The sequence below is a fragment of the Equus caballus genome, chromosome 7 (genome assembly GCF_041296265.1).
Source record: "Equus caballus isolate H_3958 breed thoroughbred chromosome 7, TB-T2T, whole genome shotgun sequence".
In the NCBI taxonomy this organism is placed as follows: Eukaryota; Metazoa; Chordata; class Mammalia; order Perissodactyla; family Equidae; genus Equus; species Equus caballus.
The window spans coordinates 11,656,320-11,673,901 of NC_091690.1; the positions used below are offsets into that span (position 1 = coordinate 11,656,320).

The 17,582-nt window shown below is 37.3% G+C and overlaps 1 protein-coding gene across 1 annotated transcript in view; it reads left to right on the top strand.

Moving 5' to 3' along the window:
- Positions 1 to 17,582, top strand: part of ARHGAP42 (Rho GTPase activating protein 42) — a 262,991-nt gene that overhangs the window by 184,249 nt on the left and 61,160 nt on the right. Inside the window, exons 5-6 of the mRNA XM_005614996.4 lie at positions 8,221 to 8,322; positions 16,055 to 16,165. Of these exons, the coding sequence (XP_005615053.1) occupies positions 8,221 to 8,322; positions 16,055 to 16,165 (213 nt within the window). The remainder of the gene's footprint in view (positions 1 to 8,220; positions 8,323 to 16,054; positions 16,166 to 17,582) is intronic.

The following is a 17,582-nucleotide window of genomic DNA, read 5'->3' on the forward strand; positions in this document are numbered from 1 at the left end:
ATTCCCTTCCTAGTACCCTTCCAACATTTGTATTTCTTTCTCTCTATAGATCTCATCTAAGTTATTTCTTCTTTTCCTCTCCCATTTTTGGAATGAATTTAATTTTTACTGAAGACGAGCACAGTTTGTAAAAATGCAGTAATATACGAGGCTTTATAAACTCTGTCTCTCTGTTCCAAAGTTCTGCTCCCCAAAGGCAGCCACGTGTAATTCTTTAAGCTATTGTTTCACTTTGATTTCCATTTTCCTAAATAGAATACTCACTCTTGTATTTCTTTCTTTCTTCAACTTTAGGCTTTGTTATGTTGACTTGCTTATTATGGATCATGAGTATGTAGCACTTGTACAGCCCACAACCATTACTCCTCCATATGTATTTCCCCTCCTGCCATCCTCCAAATATATAAAGTCACATTTTAAAAAACCAGTGGTCAAGCTTTACGTAATAATGTAGTTATTGTTTGTAGATAAGCCATACTAGTTTCTATGATTACATTTCCTTTCTTGCATGTTTGTTTTTCCTAGAGTTAATAATTGCTTTACTTTTAAAATTTACGTAAAATTCTCTATTCCCAAATGCATAGATGTAATTACAAAACATATCTTAATATGTTCAAATGCATCAGATATCTTCTCCATTTTATTTTTTTACAGACATTCCTCTTAGAACTCTCATCATAAGTAGTTGCTTTAAAGTTCATAGGCTTATTAGTCTGTCTGTTTTCATGGAAGTTCATATTACCATTATTTGGGGAATTCCCTTTGCCTCTTTGAACTGTTGTTTTCCTCAGTCTCATGTCTTTTTTGGTTTATTTCTTCATTTTAGTGGAGCACATCCCTCAGTATCTTCCTGAGAAACCATACATAAATGGTAAAATTTTTGAGACCCTGTATGTTTGCAAATGTTTTTATTCTGCCTTTATTCTACATTGACAGTTTGACTGGATATAGAAATCTAGGTTGGGGGGTTGCCCCTGGCTGAGTAGTTAAGTTTGTGTGCTCCACTTTGGCAGCCCAGGGTTCGCTGGTTTGGATCCTGGATGCAGACCTGCATACTGCTTACCAAGCTTTGCTGTAGTGGCTTCTCACATAGAGGAACTGGAATGATTACATCTAGGATATACAACTATGAACTGGGGCTTTGGGGAGAAAAAAAAGAAGAAGATTGGCAACAGATGTTAGCTCAGGGCCAATCTTCCTCACTGAAAAGCAAAAAAAAAAAAAAAACCCACAATCTAGATTGAGATTAATTATTCCTCAGAATTTTGAAGCCACTGCACTTTTGTTTTATAACTTCCTGTGATATTGTGGATCCATTATTGTTTTGATTTCTGATGATTTTTATTTGACCGTATTTTTAGGTTTTTATTTTTTTTTTATTTATTTTAGGTTTTGTAATATTTTATAATGATATATTGTCTGGATATTTTCTCATTTATTATGATTTGTACATATTGTACCTTTTTTTTTTGAGGGAATTTAGCCCTGAGCTAACATCTCCCACCATTCCTCCTCTTTTTGCTGAGAAAGATTGACTCTGAGCTAATGTCCATGCCCATCTTCGTCTGTTTTATATGTGGGATGCTTGCCACAAAGTGCCTTGATGAGCAGTGCATAGGTCTGCACCCCGGATCCAAGCCGGCAAACCCTAAGCCACTGAAGCAGAGCATGCGCATTTAACCACTACACCACTGGGCCAGCCCCCATATTGTACCATTTTAACATGGAAACCTTTTTTTTTATCAGTTCAGGAAATTTTCATGTATTATTTTTTAGATAATTCCCTCTCTATATTTTCTGTCTTTTAGTAGTTCTATTAGTTAGATGTTGGCCTTCATGATTGATCTTGTAATTTTCTTATCTTTTTTCATCTGTTTTCTTTTTTAGTTCACAGCCCTGTCTTATTTCATTCATTTACTCATACCTCATGTGCATTTTCCTCCTTACATAGCAACCATTCTTATGAGTTTAAGGTTTAATTCTTATGAGTATGGTTTTGTTTTATGTTCCTGTAAATTAGTATCATTTTGTATGCTTTCTAATTTACATAAATGATTTTATTATTTGTCTATTTTGTGTTCTTTACTCAGAATTGTTTTAAGATCCATCCACATGTAATATTTCCTTCTAGCTTCTGCATAGCACTCCACAGTATGCATCTCATTCATTTTATGTCTACTAGTGAATACCCTGGCTATCTTCCTGTTCCCACAGATGCATATCCTCATTCTGTTTCCTTATGGACTTTTCTGTGAGATCTTGTTGGGATGTACACCCAGAAGCTGGTTCTTAGCCCACACATATATGCCACTTATAGTGCAACATTTCTCTTTAGAAAGGCTTCATCCCTCTACAATGCCACCAGTTGTGTATAAGTGTTCCTGTATCTCCATATGCACTCAACATATAGTGTTGTTCAACTTTCTAACTCTTGACAATATCTGATAGATATAATGTGATATCTCAACATTTTAATTTGCTCTTCTCTTGTTATTAAATGAGTTTGAAAAACTCTTCCTATGCTTATTACCCTCTTCTGTGTCTTATTCCTTCATATCCTTCACATATATTTATCTGTTTGTTTTTCTGTTGGTGTAGTTTGTAGGAGTTTCTCATAAAGGCAAATATGAAACCTTTGGTTCTTAGGAATCTGATCACCTGGTGGTGGTAGTGGTGAGGTAATTGGGAATGGGGGAGAGGTGGTGAATTATACTCTTGGCTACCCAGGAAGGAGCCCTTTTGGAATGTCTGTGTTTCGGCAGATTGAGGAGGAGGGGAAAGGTGGGGAAAGGGTTGGGGAGATTGGGAATGGTTGAGTGCAGTCACCCACAGAAGGAATGTTGCTGTATAAGCTATACTCAGATCCTCAACAACTTGAGTTCCTGGATACCAGGACTCTCTTGGGCCTCAGGAAACTCCTACTCGGCAGCGTGTGGTTGGAATATCTTAGCATCTGACTATTTTGAGACCCACATGGTGATGTCACCCTGGGTAGCCATTCTAAACAGTGAGTAAATCCCACCTTCAGAAGAGGAAGACATCTGGCTGAGTTTGGTAGTCAGGGCTATATCTCATTCTCTCACTGTCTAACACAGTGCCAGTTTATCAGAATTCTACATGTTTTTGAAATAGAAATTTAGCTATTGATATTTATTATTACACTTCAGATTCCTATCTCTACTACTATGCATTTACCTGAAGAATTTTTCAAAATATGCAGATAGTACTTATTTAGCTAATGGTTCTACTAACACGATGACATAAATAGTTGAATGGGAAATTTTGCAATATCCTGTGTAGCGATTACAACATTGAGATTGTCTTAAAACCTGATGCATAAATCTTAAATACGTGCTTCATTTCTTTAAAGAAATATAGAAAATATTTTTTCTGTTCGTTTATTTTTTAAAAAATTTGTAGCATGGTAACATTAAAATAAAGGTTGCTAAAATAATTGTTTAAACAAAACTTTGCAGTAGTCTTTTATAGAAAAGAATCAGGCAACATTTTGAGATTTCTATTTATGATTTTCTAGATATCGTGGTAGAGTCTATTCATCTTTGATAGCCTCTTGTGGTCAGTGGAAGGCATTGGTTTGGGCTTGTTTTTAACAATTGTGTCCAATTTTATATTTTTTATCTATCTAAAATATTTTTTATCTACATAACAGACCTACAGTTTTGTTTTGTTTTGTTTTATTGAAGTTGTAATAGTTTGTAACATTGTGAAATTTCACTTGTGCATTATTTTTTGCCAGTCACCATATAAATGCACCCCTTCACCCCATATACCCACCTTCTAACCCCCTTCCCTCTGGTAACCACTAAATCTCTGTTTGTCTCTGTGTTTGTTTATCTTTCATACATGAGTGAAATCATCCAGTGTTTGTCCTTCTCTGTCTGGCTTATTTTGCTTAACATAATCCCCTCAAGGTCCATCCATGTTGCGAATGGGACAACTTTGTCTTTTTTTTTTAATGGCTGAGTGGTATTCCATTGTGTGTATATATATATATATATATATACACACACGAGATCTTCTTTACCCATTCATCAGTTGATGGGCACTTGGGTTACTCCCACATCTTGGCTGTTGTGAATAATGCTGTAGTGAACACAGGAGTGCATAAATCTCTCTGAATTGTTGATTCAAGGTCTTTGGATAAAACCCAGTAGTGGGATAGCTGGCTCATATGATATTTCTATTTTTAACTTTTTGAGAAATCTCCATACTGTTTTCCATAGTGGCTGCACCAGTTTGTATTCCTACCAGCAGTGTATGAAAGTTCCCTTTTCTCTACATCCTCTCCAACATTTGTTATTTTTTGTCTTGGTGTTTATAGCAATTCTAACAGGTGTAAGGTGATAGCTTAGTGTAGTTTTGATTTGCATTTCCCTCATGATTAGTAATGTTAAACATCTTTTCATGTGCCTATTGGCCATCTGGTTATCTTCTTTGGAAAAATGTCTGTTCAGATCTTCTGCCCATTTTTTGATCAGGTTGTTTTTTTTGTTGTTGTTTAGTTATATGAGTTCTTTCTGTATTATGGAGATTAACCCCTTGTTGGATATATGATTTGCAAATATTTTCTCCCAGTTGATGGGTTGTCTTTTAATTTTGATCCTGGTTTCCTTTGCCTTGCAGAAGCTCTTTAGTCCCACTTGTTTATTTTTTTCTTTTGTTTCCCTTGTCCATAGTAGACATGGTATTTGAAAAGATCCTTCTAAGACTGATATCAAAGAGTGTACTGCCTATATTTTCCTCTAGGAGTTTTATGGCATCAGGTCTTACCTTCATGTCTTTGATCCCTTTTGAGCTAATTTTTTTGTATGGTAAAAGATAATGTAGACGTACAGTTTTTATAAATATTTGACAATTTTCGTCAGGTAGAACAACTTTAAAAGCAAAATTGACACTTGAAGCTTTTGCTGTAGTGATTTCCTCCCACCCCTCACTTCAGTTTGTAAAATAAAGCTGTGGCATGACCACATTTGCTAATTTTAGAAGTTAAGTGATACTATCATTGTGCTCAGAGTAAATGCACTGTAGTTTGGAAAACAAATTGATTGCAGACCCAGAATTTATCTTATACTTTCGCCAGCTATAATTGGGTCCAGGGACTAATTTGCCATATTTGATGATCTGTTTTAAAATATTTTGTTATTTATATATATATGTATATATATACGCACACACAGACAGACACATATCACACATATATACATATATATATGTGGCTTCATTTTAAATGACTACCTAGTTAAATACACTTACTATGGATTTACAGAAAACATACCATTATAATGTAGTCTCGTTTTTTTTGAATCATGCCATGACAATAATAAGACAGTGATCATGCACAGCATTTAGCAAAGATTCGTGGTTGTTTTTCCCTTCCCTCTGCAGCACTGGTTTCAGAGAAATTCTTAGCTTGATTTCCACAACAAGTACCATGAGATAAGAGGTAGCTGTACGGTGTTAAGTTACTCTGTCCAAATAGGACTTGGCTGACCTGAGCAGTAACCCATGGCTTTTTGGGGAGATGTGAGTTGCAAGGAGAAGTGCTCTTTGTTTTCCAGAACATGCTTCCCGAGATTACACTTGTCCTTCATGTAGCCTCCTCTTTTAACTCAGCTCTTTAATTTTATGCTAGAACTGAGTATGTTTTTGTTGTCTACATCATTGGAGCCTTTGAGTATATCTTTTTTGCTGGCCTGATGGTGTGAAGGGCCAGAGTTTGAATAAGAGTCCAGGAAGTGCTTCTGGGAATGATTTTTGTGTTGCCAGGAATGCTGATGTGTTGGCATTGAATTAACATTTCCCAAAATGCCGTCAAACACTGACTGAAAACAAAGAGACAAGTGTAGTCACCACAGCTGTGTTCTCTTCTCCTTCAACTAGTTTCTTCTTTAATGCGCAGTGAGAAATTTTCAGCCCCCTATCGAAAGATGAAAGTGAGTCAGTTTTGTGTACTATACTGTAGTGCATCTGGTTGCCCCCAACATTCATGTATCATTGAGTTTGAGTTAAGGCCATTTGTGCAGAATTGTCCCTTTTACAATGGATATTGGTTTTTTTGAACAAAAGGAATGTCTGTGAGGGACTATGATACCCAGTGTTATTATGAGAAGATGAATTTCACTGGTTGATTAAATGTTTATTAAGCACCCTCTCAAGTATTGTTTTAAAGAGGATAGGGTTTATATATAAATGTCTCTGCCACAATGTAGACCATGAACACCATGAGAAACCCAAAGCTGTAGGACATTCAAAAGGGAGAGAGAGTTGCTGGAGGAGACTTGTGGATGAGGTCTATTTGAGCTGGTTGCTAAAAGCAGATAAAATTTGAATATGTGGAAATTGGAAGAAATGAACATTTGTGTTGGAGGAGAGATGGATTGAATGGAAAAAAGAAAGGAGCAAGAACAGGAGCTACCAAGGGGCTAGTGAGAGAGACTTTTGGAAAGTAGATTGGGCAGGTCAGTTGTGGGCAGGAAATGCCAGATTAAAGAGTAATATCCACTGATGAAAAGATGAAATATTCACCTAGGTATCTGTTCCAACAGTGGAGAGGACCAGCTCCTCCATCCTGAACCTTGGGCTTCTCTGCTTCCTTTTGGGTCTACTGCTCCACATTTTGTTATGTGAGTTCCTCAATGGACCCTTTTTGGATGGGAATTGTATTCTTTATTTTCCAATTGTGTTTCTCCTAGTAGGACCACATTTTCTCCTTAGATTAAAAAAATCCTTTTAGGATTTTGACTTTTCCCCCCCTCATTTACAGGTTTGTTACTTTTATTAAGTATAAACATAACGATACTTCTTAAATTGTCTAAAAGTGACTTGAACTCTTAAAGCAGAACCCTACTTGCTCTTCCCATTCAGGACAGTTTTACCAGTTAACTTTCTAAAGTTCCATATATGGAACTGGATCCTGAGGGGTTCCTGGAAGTATAATTGAGGAGAGAAAAAGTTCAGAGTCACAGTAGATCAAAATAGAATTACCTGGATAGATTAACCTGGATCTGACAACTTCAGAATAATGGAAAAGACAGACCAGGGGCCTTCCTGTCTCCTCCCTGATTCCTCTTCTTCTCCCTTTCTCCTGCACTCCCCTCCCCTCATCCATCCTTCCATCCATCCATCCATCCATCCATCATCCATTATTTTTCAGTAACCTCTTTCAAAGTGCTTCTGCAAATAATGAAGCAAAGCATTATGGATAGTAATCATAGCTTTTAAAAAATAACAATGCCTGAATCTCTGGATGGGCGAAATAGGCATCTGCATTTTGAATAGGCTTAAAAATACTTGATTCTGATTCAAATGGTCCAGAGATTTCAGTTCCAGAAACACTGAAATAAAAGCAAGGAATAGTATTTCTTTGGCCAATGAAATTTATGAGTGTGGTTACCTAGTGTTTATTTCATATGGACTCATAAATGAAAAAATGTACCTGGTGGATAACATTTATAGTTGGAGAAGATTATATGCCCAGGCAAGTCCTATTTCCTTTAGGATTATATTCCGTTTGCTTTTCTACAGAAGCATTCCATAGGGTAAAAGGTAAAATTACCCCCCTCCCCTCATAAAATGCCAGCCTCTTTACAGCTACTCCCACAAAAAACACATCATTTTAAGGGCAAGCAAAGGCCAGCTATTAGAGTTTTGTTCCGAGTGTATAATACAGATGTTGCTAATCCTTTTGATTTGACTTTGAATTGTCTTATTTCATTATTTCAAGCTACCAGCATTTAAAAGTCTACTTTCCTCCCCGTCAAGAATGAGTTGTTTGAAATATCTGTTTGTGGCTGGGAAATATGATTCCTTGCAAGGAGTCTGTGCAAGTGGCTCTCTAAACTGGTTATGTGTTAACTTCTCTGAATCACCAAAAAGCCTAGAGAAGACATTTTTTTCTTGGTCCTCACCCAGACATCTCTTCTTGAGAATCAACTGTGAAGTGCTCAAAGAGATTCAACTGGAAGCAGCCTGGCCCCCTCCATACCGTAGTTTCATAAACTTCTTTGAGAGCAGAATACAGATTCAAATGGCTTTTGTTGCTCGTCCTTCTTCCTATTCTCCTTCATTAAGTTTTGCACATAGTTGAAGGTCACTAAATCTTTACTAAACGCCTGTGTTGGATGTTTGATGAGGATGGTGAAAATCAAGGTTGTCTTGATCCTTTCATTTGAATGTTTTGTTGTTTTTATTATCCCCTAGGATGGAAAGAAGAAGTTTGACAAGGAGAGTGAAAAATACTATTCTATTCTTGACAAACATTTAAATTTGTCTGCAAAGAAAAAGGAGTCTCATTTGCAAGAGGTAAGCTTTTCCAATCAAATGTGGAAGGGCGTTAGCATTAAGTCATGTGAAGTTCAAATTTCCAAAAGCACAAGTATCTCAGAGTCTGCTACTGCTTAATAAAATGGTGATAAGAATAGTTAATTAAGCACTCACTATGGACGGGCACTGTGCTGAGCTTTTTACACGCCTTTGGACATTTAATCTTAACAATTTCAAGTGAGAGATTACTATTTCCTTCAACAGTGAGAAAGCATGCAACAGACTTTTTCTTTTCTGCTTAGCAGGTTTATTTTAAATGGCAGGACCTACCAAATTCATGTTATAGCTTTTATATTAAGTTAAAAATATGTTTTTAAGGTGTTGCTTTAGCATTAGGGGCAAAAAAAGATAAACAATTACATGTTTTAAAATCTCAATTATTTTACATCAATTTTCTTAAACACCAAATCAACAGAAATATTTACTAACATGTATATGTATATGTAGTCCATTTCTTCCCTTTTCCTGAAACATCTGTTCTTCTCACTAATAGTGTTTTAACTATAATTAGTAAAATCAAAGTCTTTTTACTGAGGAATAACGCAGTTCCAGGTCCAATGATGGGATATGTTAAAAAAAATTGAACCGTCTTGCCATTATCACCAGGGCAGCAATAAAATCTTGAAACACCTCCCACACTCCTCAGCATACGGTGGGGTGTCTCAGAGCTGTGAGTTGGGAGTTGAGCTGGTTCAGCTGCGGCTCTCCACACCTTCACTGGGAACCTTGTCCCGCGCTGAGGCTCCTTTAGTTTCTTCTTCCTCCTCCCTCTGTTAATTGCAGGTATCGCAGTGCAGAACCTCTTTCAAATGCCTCAGTCTGTTCCTTCCCCAGCAAAGCCACCTCCTTTCCTGAACTGCTTTTCAAACTCAGCCTGGCCCTCTGCTCTCCATATTCCTTTGCTCTTGATGACTTAGAGTTTGACTACGGTTCCACTGCATCAAAAAGGCACCAGAGGGTTGTTTTTACCTGATTCTTTTTTTCTATACTCTCATGTTCTTATTGAGGGAATTGAATTTGTTCATGTAAAAATGTTTACTATTGGGAAGGTTTGTTATTTAAACATGAGTGCATTATAACCTATGTCTTAACACCTGCTATCAAAAGAAGATAATTCAATGTATGGAAAGGCCTATGGAAGGGTGAAATGGAAAGGTGGCTAAGGTGAAATGGAGAAAAATCTGCCATTTAAGGAAGATTATATTTTTAGTTTTCATGGGCAGATTTAATCTTATGAAGTACTGTGTTGTAATTTTTATATTATGTTCACACGTTCCAAACTTCTTAAATCCTCACATTTCTCTTTTTTTCTTTGAGGAAGATTAGCCCTGAGCTAACTACTGCCAGTCCTCCTCTTTTTGCTGAGGAAGACTGGCCCTGAGCTAACATCCATGCCCATCTTCCTCTACTTTATACGTGGGACACCTACCACAGCATGGCATGCTGAGCGGTGCCATGTCCACACCTGGGATCCGAACCGGCTAACCCCAGGCCGCTGAGATGTGGAACATGTGAACTTAACCGCTGCACCACTGGGCCAGCCCCTCACATTTCTCTTTAAACGCTGCACTTGAATAAACCTGAGAGAGAATGCAGTGTGTAGATGTAGTCAGGTGGAGAAAGGTCCCATAGTTAATCACCAGTCTACTGTCATCCGCTGTGCCAGGGGCCATGGCCAGCTGTCATTTTAAAAATTACCTCAAAATCCAGTGTGCTTTTTAGAGTCTCTGAAGGGTTATAGGTTCCTCCGGTTCTTGGCGAATATGAGAGGCCATGCTTAGACAAGACAGTGGTTAAACTATCAAGCAAATGCTAGCTTTATCCTAATTTTACAGCCCTCGGGAGGATATGCCTCAGTTTTCCCTGACAACCTGGCTCAATATTTCGTACCCTGCTTGTTAGTGACCCTCGGCCCTTTAGCCGATGGTAGAATAGAATATCCGTTCTGGTTCTGTGTTTAGTTAGAGGCTGGAAAAACCTATAACGTGGTTAGTAATGTCCTCCACTTGCCCCATTCCACACACACACACACAAAACCTTTCCAGGAGGCACAACCCACAACACAATACACCACACAAATTGTGCTAGAGCCCCTCCTAAGAGCACATAATATAGACAATGGAAAATGTAGCTTGGGTGTTTTTTTTCCCTCTTTCCTTCCAGGAATCAGACCTGTTGTAGGGAGATGCTGCCACACACACACATATTTAATTCCATAACATGGCATTAAAAGTCGTCTGTCCCTTTACAGAGCAGCTCTCGTCCTTCTCCAGCACCAAGCTTATTAAGTTGTTCTCAGAAAGGATCCCTTTGTGCCTTTTCACCTGCGTAAAATGACTCCTTCTTCATTTTGCTCACGGAAAATAAGTGACTGCCCATTTCCAGCACTGAATTAGGCGTCAGCTTGTGTTGATAAAGCTCCAACGCCATCAATTAGACAGATCATTGGAGTAAACAGAATTGGAAACAAACTTGTCAGGATTATAGGCTTTGCAGTAGATGAAAAGAAGTTAGATTTGATATATGAATGGATAATTTCTTTCTAAGCATAAAATAAGAGGAAGAGATCATAAAGGAAATGTAGAAAGACCAGAATGTATTAAAATAATCTGTCTATTTCAAAAGATATTAAATCATCAAAAGGCAAAGTGTTAGGGAACTTATGTAGTACATGATACAGGATTACCATCTCTTATAAACAAGATATATTCACAAATCAATGTGAAAAAGATAAAAGTCTTCAGTGGAAAAAATGGGCCAAGAATATGATAGGGCATTTCATCAAAGAAGAAATATAAACTATAGTGAATATTGTAACTTTCAATGTCACATCTTCAAAAAACATTGCAAATTAATAATAGTAGGAGGATGTTATTGTAATTTATTAAAAGATAATATCTACTGTTAATGGAAGTATGGGAAAGTGAGCAAAGTTTTGCCTTCTGGTGGGAACATAAAATCATTCAATCATTCTTGAGGTAAATCTGACAACATATTTCAACAGACTTTAAATGTGCAAGATAGTTGAAATTATTTCTTTTGGCAGGAATTTACCCAAGAGAAATTATCGGAGATGAGCATAAAAATAAATCATATAAATATGTTGATCCAAGAGTTATTCACAATGCAGAAATTTAGAAACATCTGAAATGGAGGAAAGAAATAATTGGGGTATATACACATATCGCTTGTCCAAAAGTGGAATTGATGTGGCTATGAAAAGTTTTATTTGGAAAATCTTTTAATGACATTGGGCAATATGCATTAGCTTAAGTGGAAAAAAAGCAAAGTTTAAGCCAGAATGTACACTATTATTGAGGTTTCTTTAAAGTAAGTTTGTGTATTACACATAGAAATATTAACAGTGGGATTGCAATTTTTATTATCTGTATGTTTCTGTTATAATAATGAATAATGAATAAACTTGCAATAATGACTATGCATTACTTCTATAATTAGGAAAAAAGTCAAGGGGAAAAGAATTCCTTTCAGAAACCCAGATTTTCAGTTTCCACATATCACTAAATATGCTTTCAACAATTTCCTCTTACCCCACTTCCTAAATGAAGGGAACTCCTTAGGTTCTACCCTTACACCTCTGTTCTTATCTTTCAGTTTGTGCCCCTGACATCGCTTCTATTTTCATACTGTCTATAACATCTTGGTGAATGTCTCCTAGGTCATGATTTCATTGCCTGACCGTCTTTGCACTGCCCTCTGACTGATTACCAGCACTTCAGACCACCACTTGTTAGTGACAAATATGAAATGTCACACATCACCATTTTCTCAAATTTGCTCCTGCTTCTCATTTCTTTAATTCTGTTAATGCTGGTTTATGATTTCATCTATCAAAATTATCTTTGACTTTTTTTCCCCCTTGCTTCGCATACCCACATCCTTCAACTTCTCTTTCTTACTGGGATATACCAAACACTTATCAAATAAGAAGTCTCTAGGGGCCGGCCCAGTGATGCAGCAGTTAAGTTTGCACCTTCCTCTTCTCAGTGGCCCGGGGTTCGCCGGTTTGGATCCCAGGTGTGGACATGGCACGCTTGGCAAAAGCTATGCTGGCGTCCCACATATAAAGTAGAGGAAGATGGGCATGGATGTTAGCTCAGGGCCAGTCTTCCTCGGCAAAAAGAGGAAGATTGGCAGTAGTTAGCTCAGGGCTAATCTTCCTCAAAAAAAAAGAAAGAAGTCTCCTTTAATAAATCAGAGCAAACAAGAGGTGCATTCACATTTAATGATTATATAATTTATATATATTAATCAATATAGTCTATACTGTCCTCTCTTTAATCTTCTTGAAATTCTGGGTTGATCTCGTCAACCCCTTCCTCAAGCTTTTGCACAGTCTATAGGCTGAAGTTTGCACTCATTCTCTCTTTTCTGCCTTAACTCTCATTTCTGATGGTTTCAAACAAAATCTTTTGATCTATGAAACATAATTTTTCCTGACTCTATTCCCTCGAACTCATTTCCTTTATCTCCACCTGCTCTAAATGTCTCCATTCTTCAGAGTCCAGCTTAAATCCATTCTCCTCTGGGAAAGATTTAACAAATATAACATGAGACTTTTTCCTCTGTTTGGAATTGAGATAGCTGTTGTAGTTAGGGAAGAATTTAGGTATCTGCCAGAACTATATGGTTTTCTTATGTAATTAACTTGGTTTCCTCCCAGGATGGCTTTACCATTCCCTTTCTGTGTAAACAACAGATTATACCTGTTGTTCTGGCATAGTTATTACTAGTGCTTCCTTTTGGTTTTAAAAGTTTGAAAAATAAATTATATGGTTATCTTACTTTTCCAGTACAAAATACATAGCAACAGTTGCTAGTGGGTATATAAGCAAGGCTGCTAGTGAAACACACACTGTGAGCTTAAGGACTAAAGAGATTCATCTCAAGTAAAAGAATGTCTTTCTAAATCTTGTACTGAAAAGGAATTAAGTTGTTGTTTTCTTTAAGCACTGTACATTCTAGATGATCTTTCAAAGTGGATTTGGTATATCGAATGCAGTTGCCTAGATTGGAGGTGATGGAAAATATCTATAACTGACAAATGGCAAGAGTCATTATTTCTCTTTTATTCTTCTTTGGTTCCCTCCCCCCACTTTGATGAGGTGAGATTGTCCATGACAAATAAGTTTCTGAGGAAATGACTTAATACTCAAAAGTTAAGGGTCCCCAAGACCACCTCCAGGTTTGGTGATTTGCTACGAGGCCTCATAGCTATGATTTATTACAGTGAAATGATATAAAGAAAAATCGAAGAATGCATAGGGTGAAGTCTGAGGGAAACCAGGCAAAAGCTTCAAAGAGTCGTCTCCTAGTGGAGACACACAGGACAGGCTTAATTCCCCTGGAAATGGGCTGTGACAACATGTGTGAAATGTTGTCTATTAGAAACTTGATATAGACTGCGTGCCTGTAGTTTTTAGTGGGGGCTGATCACATAGGCACCCTCTGCTTGTCATGTGCCCAGATTCCAGACTCCCAGAAGGAAAGCAGGTGTTAAAATAAACCGTATTGTTTCCATAAACAATATGGTTTTGGCAGAGTGAGCTCCTCTTGTCAGTTAGGGTGGTGGGAACTCTCCCGAAATCCACACTCCCAGCTGCCAGCCAAGAGCCAACCTCGTAAGCAGGCCTTTCAGTGGATAGCATTCGTGCCTGCTGTGCTTGCTCTTTTCTGCGCAGCTTTGTTGATTAGAAATAATCATTTTAGGCTCTAAAGGTGCTTCAAAATTCTAGTTTGTTTCCATGTGCCAGACAACACAACCAATGACATTATCTTTTAAAATAACAAAAGCTTCAGAAATAACTTGTGGAATAGAATGTTATCTCTGAGACTGAAAATATTCTTGCATCCTTTACACCCAGTGGTGTACCAGGGCTTTCTCTTGGAGAGCTGATTTTCTCATCGCTAACTTCCACGTTCAGTGATATTGGGTTTGTCATTTGGAACTGGCTATTTTGGAAATATTTCTACCACAGAAACCAGCAAATACTGCAAATCAGGCTTTCTCCCCCCAAGAGAGCCAGTTGCTAAACATTTATTAGCATACTGCCACCTCTGCCTCCTTACCATTTGCTCTATAAATAGTGTGTTCTTCTAAGCAGTAGGAAGAAGAAAATATATATGATTTGAGCGGAATACTGATTTTCTTTTTGATGGAATGTCTCTGTTTCCTAAACAATCTTTGGGAGCTAAGAATCTTCTGGTCCAAATTTTCTACCTGCTTTATGTGTTCTTCTCATATATTAGTCTAGAAACTTGGAATTCTCAACTTTAAAAATCCCTAGAAAGTTGCTTATAATATATTGGGTTATTTTTAATTATATAAATAAATGCCGTGGTATGTAGAAAGTATATATAATTATTTTTAAAGATGTTTTAAATGAAGTTTTAAGATGCTGTGATGGCCAACTCAGCAAACCTAATTTTATCTTTTTTTTTTTCCTTTGGGCTTTTGTTTGTGAAATTATCATTGTAAAATGGCTCCAAAGCAATATTCTATTCCCAAATTGTTGTTGGCGGATACTTAGTATTCAGGAGAGTCCATTGTTTTCATCCGCTTGTAGTAATCTCAGCTGGCAGTGAGGATGTGAATCTGGGCAAGGAAAGTAAAATCCTGACTCTCTATGAAACCAAAGTCAGTTTTAAAGAGAGCATCTGAGTGTGACAGTGGGCATAGAAGAGGGGAGAGAGGCAACGTCAAAAAGAAAGTGAAATTATCTCATAACCCTTTTCCCACACTTTATCAATAGAACCTTATGGTAGTCATAAAGAATAAGCATGTATGACATTGGTGGAGCATGATTCGTTAGGTTCATGCTCCATTCAATGGTTCTTGGACTGTTTTTGGCTCTGCCACCAGTATTATCATTCTAAGAGTTTTCCTAATGCTGTGATTCTGCTGCTTAATATTCACAGATGATTCTTCCTTAATTAAAACCTGAATTTGTTATGCAGTGTTCACGATCTTTTATCATGTGATGCCAACCTTACTTCTGCCTCCTTTCCTCCACTTATTTGCTCTGTAGCCAAACTCTGTCAGACACTTTCATGCCTTTTTACTCTTTCATGAGTGACCCCTTTTTTCTCTTTGACTGTTCGCTGCCAGGTGTTCATCCTTAGATACAACTCAAACCACCACCATTTTATCCCAGAACTTAGTCTCTTTTTCTATGACCCCATAGATTTCCATATACATTTATATATCTCTTTTATAATAGTCATACATCGCTTAACAAGGGGGATATGTCCTGAGAAATGTGTTGTGAGACAATTTTATCATTGTGTGATCACAGAGTGTACTTTCACAAACCTAGGTGGTATAGCCTACCACACAGCTAGGCTGTATGGTAGTAATCTTATGGGACCACCGCTGTATATATGGTCTGTCATTGAGCAAAATGTTGTTATGCGGTGCATGACTGTACTTTTTAAAATGTACTGAATGTTGTCAACTTACTCTGTGAGGTTTTTCTTTTCCCCTCCCATGCCATACACTATAAGGTCTTGTGGGCAAGGACTGTGTTTTCCCAGTCTCTGTATTCCCAGGACATAATAATTGCTATATTAAAACTCTTTGCAGGACTTATTTTTAAAGATTTGAGAGTAAAAGAAGATTTGAGTCCCTCTCTAGCACAGAACCATCAATAATTATTTCCTGTGTCATGGTTTGCCTTTTTGTGCTCTTTAGGCAGATACACAGATTGACCGAGAACATCAAAACTTCTATGAAGCATCACTAGAATATGTCTTTAAAATTCAAGAGGTTCAAGAAAAAAAGAAGTTTGAATTTGTTGAACCGGTAAGTTTTAGGTTCCCTATAAAATAGTAGTTCCAATACATTCTATGAAAAAAACCCTCATAGTGTTTTTCTGCTGAAAATTATGATTTTTAAAAATAAAAGGAGAGGGAGGAGTGGGGGAGGGTGAATAGGCGGAGCACAGGGCACATTTAGGGCAGTGAAACTATATGGTACTCTAATGGTGGAGACACGTCATGTATTTCTCAAAACCCATGGAATGTACAACGCCAAGAGTGGATCCCAGTGTAAACTATAGTCTTTAATTAATAATAATGTGTCAGTGTTGGGTAATGATTTACAACAAATATACCACACTAATGCAAGATGTTAATAATGGGGGAAACCGTGTGTGTAGGGGCTGAAGGGGTATATAGGAACTCAATTTATAATTTCTGTTCAATTTTTCTGTAAACCTAAAACTGTTCTAAAAAATAGTTTAATTTTTTTAAAAAAAAAATTAAAGCAGGTACATTACGTATACCTCAGTGTATACACCTCGCCACTAAAGTGACCCATTTACCCAACCTTGAGGTGAAGGAAGAAAACGTCAGGCTGTATTTCTCCCTTTGTTCCACTTGCTTTTTGTAAGGCTAGGACCTGCCTGATTTTCCAATGAAGTCATTTATTTTCCTAAGTCAGAGTAGAAAGTAATGGATTCCCTAATGTAAACTGCATTACAGAAAAGAACAGGTGGCTGGTCTTTATAAGCTGACTTCATTTTCTTAGCATTTTTTTCCCCAAGTAATACCCTAATACGTTACCATATTGCCTGAGTAGACATCTTCATGAGGCATCATCTGTGATGAATAAAGGTAAGTTCTATAATCAAGATAATCTTCTGTTAATATATAATGCTCAATTCCCGTGAGATGAGAGGACAGCGATAGTAAATTGCATGTTATTAAAAATATAATGTAAGCCATACGTTTCTTCCTATGTCAATTTGTAAAAGAAAAAAAATCTATTTATCATAAGAAATAAAATACCCTGTTCCTGTTTTAGTGGAAGTGATGGGGAGAAGAGAAGGGAAGACCATTTTAAAATATATTTGACAGAATTCGTTTCCTGATGGAAACCCATCAGCGATTCCCTAAAGATGATAGGAAACGGAGACAGAAAGGAGCCTGGGAAGTGTTGTCAGTCCCTGTCCCTGCCTGGCTCCCAGCACCTCTGCTTCACTCTGCTGCCTTCAGCTGGAGCCACCTGACTCTTTCCTGTAAACTGGGCACTTGGCAACTTTCTAAGACCAGCTGTTCAGCTAGAGGGAATGTAAGGAACTGGAGGCCACAATGCAGGCTCAGGGATGTGACTTTCACCTTTGATTTGGGATAAGAGTCTTGACTCCAAGTTCTATTTGCCAAATAGCCAAGTCCTTAAACTTACACCCCTTAGAATGAATTGGTAACCTCATATTTAG